Raw genomic sequence first — 15,573 nt, forward strand, 5'->3', positions numbered from 1 at the left:
TCACTTACCTTTCTTGAATTTATGGACAGGGAGTTTCTTAAGTTGATCTTTACGAAGTCTGTTTCTTCTAGCTCTATGTCTATCCTGGACAAATTTTGTGATCTAAATATAAAAGAGAAAAAAAAAGGGAATCAGATATTCAATATGCAAATGGAAAATGGCCATTAAAATAATAAATGTCTTTTAAGTTTCTAGATAGCTGCTATAAATCAATTCAATTTATTTAAATTCTAATCACAATATTATTAATTAAAACGTTAATGATAAGTTATCATTAGTGATTAGTTACCCCATAAATTATCCTAGAATTTTTATTTATTGACCTAAATTATCTTTAATTTACTCTGAAAGAAACATTATAAATAACATATAACAGTTTGTTTGTGAAAATACAAATGGTAGGCTTTAGGTTACAAAGACCACTGGATCAAGAATGAGAGGGTTGGAATTTTTCTAAGTTACAAACTAATAAAATTTTCAAACAACTATTAGTCATTGCACTTGCAGTGGTTCTAGCAGCAAAATGGGCAGAACTAATACAGCACAGCTGTACTATAAATATTCAGAAACACCAGATAAAATAGACAAAATATTTTGAACTACTAATTACTATGCTCGCAAAAATAAAAATGAAGTCCATGGGGCCAGAACCAAATACTAAAAGCAACACCATAAAAGAAAATTTTGACAAATTTGACTCCATCATTGTTAAGGACTTCTGTCCTCAAAAGACACTGTTAAAAGATGAAAGACAAGCCACAGACTGGGAGAAAATACTTATAAATTGCATATCTCATAAGGGATTTCTATCCAAAATATATGAACAATTCAAAACTTAATAAGAAAACAAGCAGCTAACAGAAAAAAAATGGACAAAATATATGAATAAACATTTTGCTACTGAAGATAAGCAGATGGCAAGTAAGTAGTTGAAGAGATGCTTAATATAGTCAAGAGGAAAATTAAAATTCAAATCACAAATACCATTATATACCTATTAGAATGATTAAAATGAAAAAGACTGACTATACCGAGTGTCGGCATGGAAGTAGAGGAACTGGCACTCTGATACACTACTGAAAGGACTGTAAAATGGTACAACCACTTTGAAAAGTAGTTCGGTGGTTTCTTATAAATTCAAATACATATAAACCAAATGACCTAATCATACCACTCCTACTTATATTTACTCAATAGAAATGAAAGCATAAGTCTATATAACAGCTTATACACAAAAAGTCTATGTCAGCTTTATCTGTAATAGCCAAAAACTAGAAACAAGCCAAATTTCATCAACAAGGTAAATGGATAAACAAAACTGTGGTATAGTCATACAGTGGAATACAACTTGACAATAAAAAGTAATGAATATCAACATACTCAATAACATATATGAATCTCAAAATAATTCTTCTGAGAGAAAGAAGGCAGACACAAAAGAGTACATAGTTTATGATTCCCTGTATATAAAGTTGTAGAAAACGCAAACTAATCTATATGACTAAAAGCAGATCTGTGGTTACCTAGGGATGTTGGGGAGGGGGAGAGGTACATGAAGAAGAAATTTGGAAGGGGTGAAAGGGATAGATTACCATAGAGCATGAGGAAACTTTTTGAGCTGATCAATATTTCATTATCTTGATTGTGGTGGTGGTTTGAAAGATGTGTGTATATGTGTGTGTGTGTGTGTGTGTGTGTGTATATATATATGTCAAAACTTAACTAAATTGTACAATTTAAATATGTGCAGTTTGTTAATATGTTAATCATACTTCAATAAATGTTTATTTTAAAAATTTAAGGATAACAACAATACAATGTAAGCTTTCAAACTAGTAGGAGAGAGAGGTGGAGAGAAAGAGAAAAAAAGTTGAGTAATCCAAATCTGCATAGTTAAAAAAAAAAAAAGAGTAAACAACAGAAATTAGTCCAAATCACAAAAAATGTAAATGGACTAAATTCACCAGTTTTTTTTTTAACAGAGTGTATCATGTTGGGTAACTAAAAAATTCCAACCATATGCAATTTACAAGATACAAGATTAAAACTTAATGACACATTAAGATAAAAATAAAGGTTAAAAAATACAGGGATGGATAAAGATATACCATGACAATACTAAGCAAAAGCTGATATATCAAGTAAAATAGGATATAAGACAAAAATCATCATTAGGAGATATTTATCACAATGTTAAAAAGGACACTTCACCCAGAAAATGACAAAATTATGTGAGAAATACACAAGATCACAAGCTCAGTAATTTCTAGCTCAGGCAGACCAAAAAAAAAAGTATATATAAACAGCTCATATGACTTAATAAGAAAAAAACAAACAACCCAATCCAAAAATGGGCAGAAGACCTAAACAAGCAATTATCCAATGAAGACATATGAATGACCAATAGGCATATGAAAAATTGCTCAATATCACTATCATAGAAATGCAAATCAAAACTACAATGAGGTATCACCTCACACCAGTCATAATGGCCATCATTCTAAAGTCCACAAATGATAAATGCTGGAGAGGGTGTGGAGAAAAGGGAAACCCCCTACACTGTTGATAGGAATGCAGTTTGGTGAAGCCATTGTGGAAAACAGTATGGAGATTCCTCAAAAGACTAAAAACAGATTTATCATATGATCCAGCCATCCCACTCCTGGGCATATAGCCAGAAGGAACACTAATTCAAAAAGACACCTGCACCCCAATGTTCATAGCAGCATTATTTACAATAGCCAAGACATGGAAATACCTAAATGTGCACTGACAGATGACTGGATAAAGAAGTTGTGGTATATTTATATAATGGAATACTATTCAGCCATAAAATGACAACATAATGCCATTTGCAGCAACATGGATGTTCCTGAAGAATGTCATTCTAACTGAAGTAAGCCAGAAAGAGAAAGAAAAATACCATATGATATCAGTCATATGTGGAATTTAAAAAAAAAGACAAATGAACTTATATATAAAACAGAAACAGACTCACAGACATAGAATACAAACTTGTGGTTGCCATGGGGGAGGGACATGGGACGGGATAAACTGGGAGTTCAAGATCTGCAGATACTGACAGGTATATATAAAATAGATAAAGAAGTTTATACTGTATAGCACAGGGAAACATATTCAATATCTTGTTGTAGCTCACGGTGAAAAAGAATATGAAAATGAATATATGTATATTCATGTATGACTGAAAAATTGTGCTGTACACAACACTGTAAACTAACTATAATTCAATAAAAAAAAATGTAAAGACTACAGACCTATGATACCCAATATGGTAGTCACTATACATATATGTGCACTTGAAATGTGGCTAGTCTCAATTGAGATTTGCTGTAAAAGTATAAAGTACACACTAGATTGCAACGATTTAGTACAAAAAGAATGGAAAACATATTTTATATTTATATTAACTGAATGTTGAAATACATTTTAGATTATTAGGTTAAATAAATATAGTCTTTAAGTTAATTTCACCTGTTTCTTTTTACCTTTTCAAATTTGGCTACCAGAAAATTTTAAATTACAAGAAATATCATTCTGCTGCCTAGCACTGATTTAGAAAACAGAAGAGAACAAAAAACTATAGACAATTGCAATGATTGCACATTTCTGTGAATATACTAAAAACCACTAAGTTATATAATTTAAATGGGTCAGTTTTGCATTATGTGAATTATACCTCAATAAAGCTGCCTTTAAAAAAAAATTGGACAAAACAAATACACAAGCTCAAACTAATGGACATATATATAAACCTCTGCATTCCACAATTCTTTTCACACACATGGGGAATGTTTTCAAAATTTAACGACAATCACCATGCCTCTTTGCCACCAGGATTCTAAATAACTTGAGAAATAAGATCACAAATGGCAGATGGAGGCAGGTGGAGTACCTAACTCAGTGGAGAAAGAGAATCTTTTCCTAAACCACAGAATTAGATTGCCTCACCCACCCACGTACAGACAAAGACAACTCCAGAATGGAGCAGGCCTTCCCTTCACAGCAGAACCAGTCCTGGAGGAGATGAAGACAGGCTGGTCCCAAGAGAAAGGTAAAGCTAAGCCAAACATGCCCTAATTTATTCTTCCCAAATGTACCGCACAGGTAAGATACTTCATTGCCTCCAAGACCAAATGAGTAAAAGCGCAGGGAAGGGCAAAGGAGTATTAGTAATTGACTTCCCCATTCACATGGATGGAAACGTCAAGAGTGGTAAAGAAATGTCCTATATAACAGTGAAAAAAAATTTTTTTTTATTTAAACCAAATAAAAATAAAAATATTCCTTATCAAAAGTAATGAATTATATACAACTAAAGCGACTGTGAAAGAGAAATTTATAACCCAAAGGCATAAACTAGAAAGAAAAAAAAAAGAGTAAGTATTCAGCTGATCAAGCTAGAAAAAGAAAAGCAATGTATCCAAACAAAATAGAAGAAAGAAAATAATGCTAAGAGAAAAAATTCATGAGACAGATTAAAAAAGAAAGTAAAGACGTTAGAATATAAGTCCCATGGGAATTTAAGCTGCTTGATATCAGGAATTTTTACCTATTTTCCTCAGAGGAAACTTCAGACCCTAGAGCAATGCCTAGGTTTATCACGGGTGCAGAGTAAGTATTTGTTGAATGAAAGAAAAAAAAGAAAATCTCAAAGTCCACTTCTTTCAAGACAAACTTCTGACAACACTGTGCAAGGCACAGATGGATATGAATAAACAGAACTCATTCCACATATGTGGAATGAAAGTCTCTTTAAATTGTTATATGAGTATGTAAATATCATAAGTCACTTTATACAACAATACTTGAAAACAGACAAAACAGACAATTTCCTAGAAATATAATTCAGTTCGAAGAAGTAGACAAAATATGTCCAAGCAATTATGAAAAAGGTCAGCAGACCCAGCTGATTTTATAGACAACCTTCACCAAAAATTCAAGTAAAGGATAATTTTGATTTTATTTTTAAAAAACTCTTTTAGAAAACAGAAAATAAGAGAAAGCTTTAATTTTATGGGGCTAGTTTTATCTTGTCTAATTATTTAAACTATGGTAAAATACACGTAACAAAATTTTCTATCTTAACCACTTTTTAAATACACAGTTCTGTGGCATCAAGTACATTCACACTGTTGTGCTACCATCACCAACATCCATCCACCAAATTCTTTTCATCTCCCAGAACTGAAACTCTGTACCCATTAAACAGTAATCCTGCAACCTCCCCTCCCTACAGCCCCTAGCAACCACTATTCTACTTTCTGTCTCTGAATCTGACTACTCTATGTACCACATATAAATAGAATCATACAGTATTTGGCCTTTGGTGACTGACCAATTACCCTTAGCACAATGTCTTCAAAGTTCATCCATGTTGTAGCATGTGCCAGAATTTTCTTTCTTTTTAAGGCTACATAATATTCCATTGCATATATATATCACATTTTGTTTATCTATTCATCCATCAACGGACAACTGAGTTGCTTCCACCTTTGACTACTGCAAATAATGCTGTTATGAACGTAAGTGTACAAATACCTGCCTACTCTCTGCTTTCAATTCTTTTGGGTATACCCAGAAGTGCTATTGCCTGATCATATGGTAAATTAATGTCTTTTTTTTTTTTTTTTGAAGAACTGCTATACTGTTTTCTATACTGGCTGCTTCACTTAACATCCCTACCAACAGTGCTCAAGAAGACTGACTTGATGTCAAAATTATTCTAGCTCCATAAAACTAAAATTTCCCCTTACCTGGACATTCAGATTGCTAATATTTTATTTAGGATTTTTGCACCTTTGTCCAAGTGTAAAACTGGCTGACCCATATTAGAAATCTTAATAACCCATCATGCAAAGACATAATTTATACATCATAATCAAATAAATTTTATACCAAAAATACAAAGATTTTTTTAATTTACAAAACAAATTAATCCAACATAAGAACAGAGTAGGAGAAAAAGTAATGATTATTACAACAGATAGAAAAACATATATATAATTCAGCACCTTTCATTATTTAAAAAGAAAAAAGCAAATAAAAATTTGTTTCCTTTTTTTCTAATCCTTACACTTTTTTTTCTTGTTTTACCAGAAAATATAGCACAATTTTAAACAGGCATTCTCTTTTTTGTTCCTGACCTTCAAGGGAAGGTTTCTAATAATTCACCATTTAATGATGTTCACTTTAAGTTTTTAGTCAATAATCTTTATTAATTTAAGGGTAATTTACTTCTGGCTTGCCAAGGTTTGTTGTTCTACCCTTGTATACTTCTTTGCTTCTACACTGAAAACCCAAGAGAATCAACAAATTCAAATAACTAGAATAGGAGAATTCAGCAAGTTTGCAGAGACAAGATTAATATACAAAAATCAATAATGTCCAGTATCCAAATGTTGGTTACTAAATACTACTCTGCAGTTTAAAAAAACCAGGGCTCCTTTGAGAAATATCTTATTCTAGGGCTGAGGCAAGAAAAACAAAAGATGAGCCTGGAGCTTCTTATGGTACCAAACACTGAAGAAGTACTTACAAAACAAAAGGATGGGTCGAATTGAAGGGATGCAAGACCCAGGCTAACAGAGCTCCCAAAGCCAAAGCTCGAACAATTTAAACAACAAAAATATATAGCGTAGTACTGGATTATTACCCAAAGTATAAAATAAATATACAGAGTACAAACCAATATAAATAAATGATTGAATAAATAAATAAATAAATGCCAAGAAGAAATAAATATTTCTTACAAAAGAATTCCAAATAATATATACAGATACTTCCTCCTTCCAGTAAGTGGAGCTTAATTCCTGGCCCTCCCCACCTTTAGGGCACACCTCAGTTCCAAAGAAAGAAGAGAAAAGAGAAAGAGAAAAACATTAACTTCATGGTGGAGAAACCTGGCAATCATTACCTCAACCAAGGGATGAAGGTTAATATTATCATTGACATTGTGCAGATATCATATAGCCCCTGACAGGATATGATGAGAAGGGCACTTCACTTCAGTAATACTCTTTTTAAAATCCTATAACCCAGTCTAACTGTAAGAAAAGTGTCAGATTAAGGGACATTCTATGGGATACCTTGCCAGGATCCTCAAGACTGCCAAGGTCATGAAAAACGGGGAGAGACTAAGAAACTGTCATAGATCAGAGGAGACTGGGAATACATGACAATTAAAAACAGTGTGGTAACCTGGGCTGGGTCTTGGGACAGAAAGGAAACATTAAAGGAAAAACTGGTAAAATCTATACAAAATCTAGAGTTACTAACAGTAATGTACCAATGTCCATTTCTCAGTTTTGACAAGTGTACCATGGTAAAGTAAAATGTTAACAATAGGGGAAACTAAATGAGGAATGTACAGGAACTCTTTTCTTTGCAACTTTTCTGTAAATCTTAACATTATTCCAAAATTAAAAGTTTATTTTAAAAAATCAATAATGTTTTTATACCTTAATAATAACCAATTAGAAAATGCAATTCCAAAAAAGTCTAACAAAAGAGATGCAAAATGTTTACAGAAAAAAAGATTATTAAGCTGATGGATACGAAAGGCCTAAATAAATTAAAAGAAATACCACAGCATCATAGGAAGATTGAACATTTCAAAGACAGTGTTTAATCTTTAAATTAATCTATGAATTCAGTACAATAATAAACTCATTAGATGTTAATATAAATACTTTTTGAAAATAAAAAAGTTAGAGACAATAGTGGAATTGTTTTATATCTTTGTAAATCTCTTTTAAAATTTATCTTAACAGAAACAGAGAGATTCTCATATCTGCTTCTGCCTTCAATTTGTTTTGATATCACACACCACGTAGCCTCGCCACTATAAACCCTGAGGGAATGAGAGTGACAAAGGCAAATCATATCTTAATATCAGTATTAAAATAATTTTGACCTTGCAGATCCACTAAGAGTCCTGAGACCATGCCTTGGTAACCACTGTTCTGGAGAAACAATGTGTCACTCTCCCTTAATCTCAAGCCCTCAAACTATTCCTTATTTACATTTTAATATAAAAATTTTCAAACACAGAGAAAAGTTGTAAGAATTTTACAATAAAAACCCATATACTCACTACCTAGATCCTACAATCAGCATTTTACTATACTTTTTAATCACATATTTATCCATCCTGCTATCTACCCATCAATATATCTTTTTTCTCTTAATTTTATACAATGCATTTCAAAGTAAGTTGCAAATATCAGTATATTTCCCCCCAAATACATCAGCATATAAACTCATTACTTAGAGTTTAATACTTTTTATAGTTCTTTTTTTTTTCCTTTTTGGGTTAACTTTACTTACAATGAAATGCACAAAATTTAAGTATGCAATTTGGTGATTCAGACATTGCAGCCCAGAGCTCTCTCAAGATATAGAACATGACTCTCCCTCCCCAGGAAATTCCCTCATACCCTTCTGAGTGAATCATTCACTCCTCCCTAGCCCCCTAGAAGCAATCACTGTTCTGACTTTTTTCCTACCCAGATTATCTTTGCCTTTTCCAGAACCAGCCATATAAATGGACTCATACAATATGTACTCTTTGATGTATGGTTTCTTTCACTCAATACAATGTCTTTTAGAGCCATTCATACTATTTTTTTTTAGGTTTTTTTGTTTATTTGTTTGTTTGTTTTAGAGGAGGTACTGGGGATTGAATCCAGAACCTCATGCATGCTAAGCATGCACTCTATCACTTGAGCTATACCCTCCCCCCCATTCAATACAACGTGTTTTAGAGCCATTCATACTATTTTTTAAAAAGTATTTAAAATTAATTTACCTACCATAAAAATGACTATCAAGATGAGACAGATGCCCACTATGATAAGGAAGGGGATTAGGTAGTACTCCAGAGGAAGACTAAATTCCGGAACTAAGATGATGTGGCCCCTGGAAGAAAACAAAATTTAGTAATTGGGAAATATTAATAGTTGCCAAATTATGGTGTTAATTAAGAACAAAGAAAATGTTTTTAAAAGGCATTTAGACACTACAATTCAATCCATCAGACACATCTCATTTTATAACATATGATTTCCAATAACTTAAGGGATGCTTTTTTCATCTTTAAGTCCATTTTACATATTTGCCAAAATAACTTGCCTATATAATTAAAAGGAAGCTTTTAGACTGAGTAGAGGAAATCAGCCAATTAATACTTACCATATTACCGTGTCCATCCTAGAAACATGCATTTACTGAATTCAGTAACCTAGGCAAAAGTTAGCATATTTTGCATACAAAATCAACATTTAAAAATGGCATTACTGGGGGGAGGGTATAGCTCAGTGGTAGAGCGCGTGCTTAGCGTGCACAAGGTCCTGGATTCAATCCCAGTGCCTCCTTTTAAAAAAATAAATAAATAACCTAATTACCTCCCCCCCAAATAAATACATTTCTAAAAAATGGCAGTATCTTGGGTGGTATGTCAACAAGAACCTCCACCCCAACCAAAGTACTATTCATCAGTTCCTTATATGAAAAAACTCTGGAGCCACTATTGACAAAAATATAGTCCCTACTCCCTTTATGCTTTACATAAACTTGTACCAAGTACAACATATACAGCCCTGCACTCCACATTCATTTGTGAGATATGTAATGGAAAACTGGCAAAGCAATGCACCAGAGTTGTAGCTTCTTCTCTATTCTCAACTTTTTACATTGCTTGACTGAAATAAAAAAACAAAACAAAATCTTTATGTTGTGTGGGAGGGTAGAGGATACCACATGCCTTACTCTTCTTTGTTATTTACCATGTTATTAGTTACTGTGATACTACTATTATAAAAATAGACAGGGACTGATGAAGTGAAACTGATCAGAATAAGCACACTATTTGTGTTACATGAGCAAATTTTACAAGGCAGCAAAATCCTGCAATAGAAAATATCCTCCGTCTAGGGAGTCTGTTCAGAAAGATGACTGATTTCTCCATTGTACTCTGTGTTACTCGACTGGTATGGTGCCAGCAACACTACTTTGTTGCCTACTACTGGGTGATTTTTCAGATAGCAACTCCAGGTATTCACAACAGAAGGGTTAGATACAAAACAAAAATTCTCAATATACAAGGAAATAAAAACAGGCTGACTCCTTCCCCTATGTTAGGATATGCTTAGGATATCAGGGTACTTTAAAAAGTAACATGAAAGCCAATTACTTCTATTCCAAAGTGATTTTTAAGTCTTTATGCTATAAATAATCCTATTCACATCCAAAGAGCTCTATCAATCTTCAACAAAAATAAAAACAAAAAAGATAACACCAGGAATTTCCCTCAATAATTTACATATTTTCCAAAAACTACTAAGATTGCTAAAAAGCAGTTTTTTACTTCACTTTCTAGCAGAATAGAAGATGACAAAGATTTATATGCATTTTTGTAATTTTACATAAAATACTGAAGTGACTGATACATCATCAGAGTAAAAGAGAGAAAAGCTGTCTGGGATGTTCTATTTGCTACCATTTCTTCCAGCCTAAGACCAGCTCTGTACATAATGTCCCTGTTCTTGGCACAAACCCTCTGAAACTGCCTCAGGGCTAGGGCTGAGATATAGTTAACACGTGGTGCCACTTTTAAATAGATAAGCCTTTCCAGGAGGTGCTGATCCTCTGCAACCTCCCTACCGCACTCCCACCAACCAGCTATAAAGTAACATTGTGAGGGTTTAGAAGCCAGACTAAATGATTGATCGGTCACTCTATCTATCTATCTATCTATCTATCTATCTATCTATCTATCTATCTATCTATCTATCCATCCATCCATCTATACAGTTTAGTCAGTCTGCTATCTCAGACCATTTTAGTTTACTGTCAAGATATATTGTGAAGATTTTTAAAGGCTCTACAATTGACAGGTTTTAAGTATCTTAAATCAAAAGCTCAATTTTACATTCAAGATACTGCTTTTTTCTTAACTAAATTGCTAACGGTGGAGGTGGTGACAGCAATGATATATGGTGGAGAACTGCAACAGAACATCAGTCCTCCATCTTTATCTCTGTTTCCTCTGTCCAGGCTCCTACAGCTTAGGCTGCAGACTCATCCCTGTCCTGTCCTAACACCAGATCAATTTGTATTTGAAGGAGGAGATATTTAAATAGCTTTAGTATCTTCCCACACTACCTCCATGTCCACCCCACAATACAGTATATTCCACGTGCTCTGTAGCCAAGAACTGCTCAGTGAAGCAGAGTCCTAAGCAACCTAGGAAACAGTGTCTTATTTTCCTTTGCATGAGGTCCGAGGGTAATTTTAAACCAGGTGTCCCCGCCCAAACTTTACAGCAATAATCTCTAATTTCCCAATTCCTCTGTTGACATGAGGTCTTGCCTGTTGTCTGTTTTGTTATCCAATCCCCGCCATCTTGGATCAAAGAACTGGAGCCAAACTACTGAGCCCCAGTGGATATACAACCATACACCAGAGTCTTCTTTCCTATAAACAAGTTTCCAGACAGTGACCTGTGATCAGTCCAACCGTTGGACACCCTCACTATTTCAGCTATTAGTCTGAACGTGCTCCCTTCAGATGAAACTCATGACTGCCTCATCAAACAGCCTACGTCCCCTGCTAGGTGTCCCATTTGTGACACATCCTGTTTTGGTGCCCCAGTACCCTGTTCTGTCTTGTTGAAGAATGCTGAGGTAGCATAACAACAGTTTGATTTCACCGGCTTTTACTGAATATCTACTTGATACAGTCATTGTACCTGGTGCTACGGATGAAACATGAAAAAATAGAGTACTTAAACATGAGAAAGAAGATTTTAGAGTTAAAAGGAATTTTGAGAACTTTTTATTCTAATTCTTCATTTTCAAAAGAGAAAAAAATAGGTCCATGAAGATTAAATGACCCTCTAGTGGCCACAGCCTAGCAATCTCTCCAGTGCACCTTGCTACTTACTATGAGCAAACACAATCCTTTCCTCTGCCCACAATTGTTAAAACTTACATGCCATCAATATGTTTTCTCTCCTACTAAAAAGTTACAAAATGCTTTTAGAGTTCAATTTTTTAAAGACCAAAACAAATAAAAAATACCAAACGGTTTACAGAAAAGTTCTCTATGAATAGAAAATGCTAACTTAACCAATGAGTTTCCTTATCAGAGTGGCAAGCACTTAAAAACACTGATAATACATATTATTGGCAAGAGCAGAGGAAAACACTGGCTCTCCTAAAAAACCAATGAGTTTTCTTATCAGAGAAGCAAGTAATTTAAAAGACTGATAGTACATATTATTGGCAAAAATAAAAGAAAACATTGGCTTTCCATAATTGATTCACTTTTTGTGGAGGGCAGTATGACAGCTGTTTACTTAAATTTAAAACTGTTGTACTCCAGCGGGTCCACTTTCAGGTGCTTTCGATAAAGACACATTTGTGCAACCGCACGTGATGTATGATCAAGGATATTTTCATAGCACTTTCTGAAGCAGACGAAAGTTAGGAGAGGAGATTAATGGCTAACATTTATGAACCATTTACTATGTAGCAGGTATTCCTCCAAGAATTTGATTAACGTGTTAAATCTTCATAGCAGTGTTGTATGCTGTAGGCACTACATCATTTTTAAAGATGAGAGAGGTTAAGGCCCAGAGATGACAAGTTTTTATTGTTGTTGAAGGTCACACAGCTAAGAAGTGATGGAAGCCAGAATTAGAATGAACAGTAGTTAAAAGGAATAAAGTACAATAAAACAGAAATGGATGGATACTTTCTTAATATGATAAAAAGCCAGACCCTTAAAGACAAAACAAGAAGCTTTCTCACTAAAGTGAGGAACAAGGTAAAAATGCCTGCTATCTCCATTACTATTTAACATGGTATTGAAGGTACTAGCCAACGCAATTAGATAAGAGAAAACAATTATAAGCATAAGAACTAGGAAGGAAAAGATAAAACTATTTCTATTGGCAATGGAAAAACTCTGCCAACAGTAAGAGAATTCAGTCAAATTGCAGGTTATAAAAACCAATGTACAAAAATACACTTTTATAAATACAATAAAAACCAGTTAGTAGATATAGTAGAAGAGTAGACCTCACTTACAATAGCAAAGAATAAAATATCTAGGCATAAATTTAATGAGAAATGTTTTTCTCACATTGGTTTTGAGCTAGAATAAACTTCCTGAGTACATAAAAAAGAGAGTTGAACACATGGAAGGACATACCATGTTCTTGGATAAGGAGATTTAACATCCTAAAAGTGTTAATTCTCCCTGAATTAATTTAGTTATATAATGAAATTCTAATAAAAATATCATCAGGTTTTTCCAGAGCTAGACAAGTTGATTATCAAATTCCTTTGGAAGGAGAAATCAAAATCCTCATACATTGCTGGCAGGAATTTAAATGGTACAGGTACTTTGAAAAACAGTCTGGCAGTTCCTAAAAAGTTAAGCATATGTTGAGCACTCTAAAGTGCATATAGATATTGAACTATAGTGCTGTACACCTCAAACTTACATAATCAAAAAAATTTTTTTAAGATAAACACAGAGTTACTACATAACAATCCATTCTAGGTACACATCCAAGAGAAATGAAAGTATAAGTACACACAAAACTTGTATGTGAATGTTCACAGCACTATTATTCATAATAACCAACACATGGAAATTAGCTAAATGTCCATCAATTGATGAATGGGTAAACAAAACGTGGTATGTCTAAACAATGGAAATTATTCAGCAATAAAAAAGAATAAAACTACAACATGGCCAAACCTTGAAAACATTATGCCGAGTGAAAAACACCAATCACCAAAGATCACTTATTGTATGATTCCATCTATGTACAATGACCAGAAGAGACAAACTCAAAGAGACAGAAAATAGATTAGCAGTTGCCTGGGGCTGGTGTTGGGGAAGAGAACGTAGGGACTAGAGAATGACTGCAAATACATACATGGTTTCTATTTGGAGTGTTGGAAAGTTGTAAAAGTAGAATGTAGTGACAGCTGCTTCCTCTCTCGCTCGCTCTCTCTCACCCTCCACCTCTCTCTCTCTCTCTCTATATATATATATATAAAACTCTATAACTATACAGACATCACTGAATTTTGTATTTTAAATTGATAAATTTTATAGTATGTGAAACATATCTTAATAAAGATATAAAAAATTTGAAAGAACAAACAAGAACAGCTAAGAAAAATCTGAGTAAGAGGAGTAGGAGTGGGGGAGGGTATGCTCTAGCAGATACTAATGTATATAATAAAGCCCTGTAATGAAAAACAGTGTGGTATTGGCAGACAAAAGATAAAGAACAGAAAATTCAATTATGCATGGAAATATGGCAGTATCTCAAATGGGGTTAAGGATGAACATTTTAGGAGCACTGTTGGGATAACTGGATGATTATTTGGAAAAAGATATAATTGGATACATTCTTCAAAGTATATATAGGATAAATTACAGATGAGCCAGAAATTTAATGTTAAAAATGAAACCATATAAGTATAAATGCAGGTAAATTCCACTATAACCTAGAAGCAGGGGAAACTTTCCTAAGACTGAAAATGAGCAGCCCAAAGGAAAAGATTACTACATTTGATTGCATTAAAAACCAATACCATTGGAGTACAAAAAATACCTGTAACATATAATGAACAAATGGTTAACATATCTAACAAATAAAGAGCTTCTAAAAAGAGAAGAAAATTACCAACAAGCTAATAGGGAAAATGGGCTAAAGATAGACAGTTCATTGAAAATGGCATGCAAATAGCTCTTAAGCATTTCTTAAGCATAAAAAAGGACACTCAAATTTGCTTATAATAAGAGGAATACACATTAAAACTGCAACAACATACCATTTCTCACCTATCTGATTAGTAAAAATCTAAAAATCTGACAATATATTTTGTTGGTGACTCTGGGGGAAAAGAGACACTTACATACTGTTGACACAACTATTATGGATGGGAATTTGGCAGTATGTAGCAAAAATACAGATATGTTTAGCCTCTGACCTAGCAATTCCACTTCGAGGAATCGATTCCAAAGGTATACTAGCAAAAACATGGAAAGATTTCTATGTAAGGTTATTCATTACAGCACTATTTATAATAGCAAAAGACTGTAAAATTCTGATGTTCATCAACAGACAACTGGCTGATTAAACTGTAGCCTACAAAAGGAGTTCTAGGCAGCTGTTAAAAGAATGAAGAATATCTCTATTTACTTATACGGTATGATTTCCATGATATATTGTTAAGTGAAAAAAAACAAGATAGGAAATAATGTTTATGTACTGAGGGTGGAAGATGGAGAAGACGAGATAGATATTGGCTTATAATTTTAAAAAATTAAAGAATAAACTAAACACTTAAAAAAATTATTACTTATAAGGTAAGTAATATAAGGTGAGGATGGAGGAATAGGGTGGACAGGATGGATGACACTCAGAAGGTGACCTTTCCTGAATATATATTGTTTTGTTGATTCTGACTTTAAGCTTATACATAATTATAGAAGTCACAATGCGGGGGTGGTAAAAGCAATCCT

General features: G+C 33.5%; 1 protein-coding gene across 4 annotated transcripts in view; it reads right to left on the reverse strand.

The window, feature by feature from the left end:
* RNF13 (ring finger protein 13) overlaps positions 1-15,573 on the reverse strand; it is a 115,890-nt gene that overhangs the window by 23,548 nt on the left and 76,769 nt on the right. For all 4 annotated transcript variants that reach the window (XM_010970393.3, XM_074369647.1, XM_010970392.3 and 1 more), the window contains 2 exons: positions 8,835-8,940; positions 9-102 (listed from right to left, as the gene is read on the reverse strand). In XM_010970393.3, coding sequence (XP_010968695.1) covers positions 9-102; positions 8,835-8,940 — 200 coding nt within the window. The remainder of the gene's footprint in view (positions 1-8; positions 103-8,834; positions 8,941-15,573) is intronic.

The sequence above is a fragment of the Camelus bactrianus genome, chromosome 1, assembly GCF_048773025.1.
Source record: "Camelus bactrianus isolate YW-2024 breed Bactrian camel chromosome 1, ASM4877302v1, whole genome shotgun sequence".
NCBI lineage: Eukaryota > Metazoa > Chordata > Mammalia > Artiodactyla > Camelidae > Camelus > Camelus bactrianus.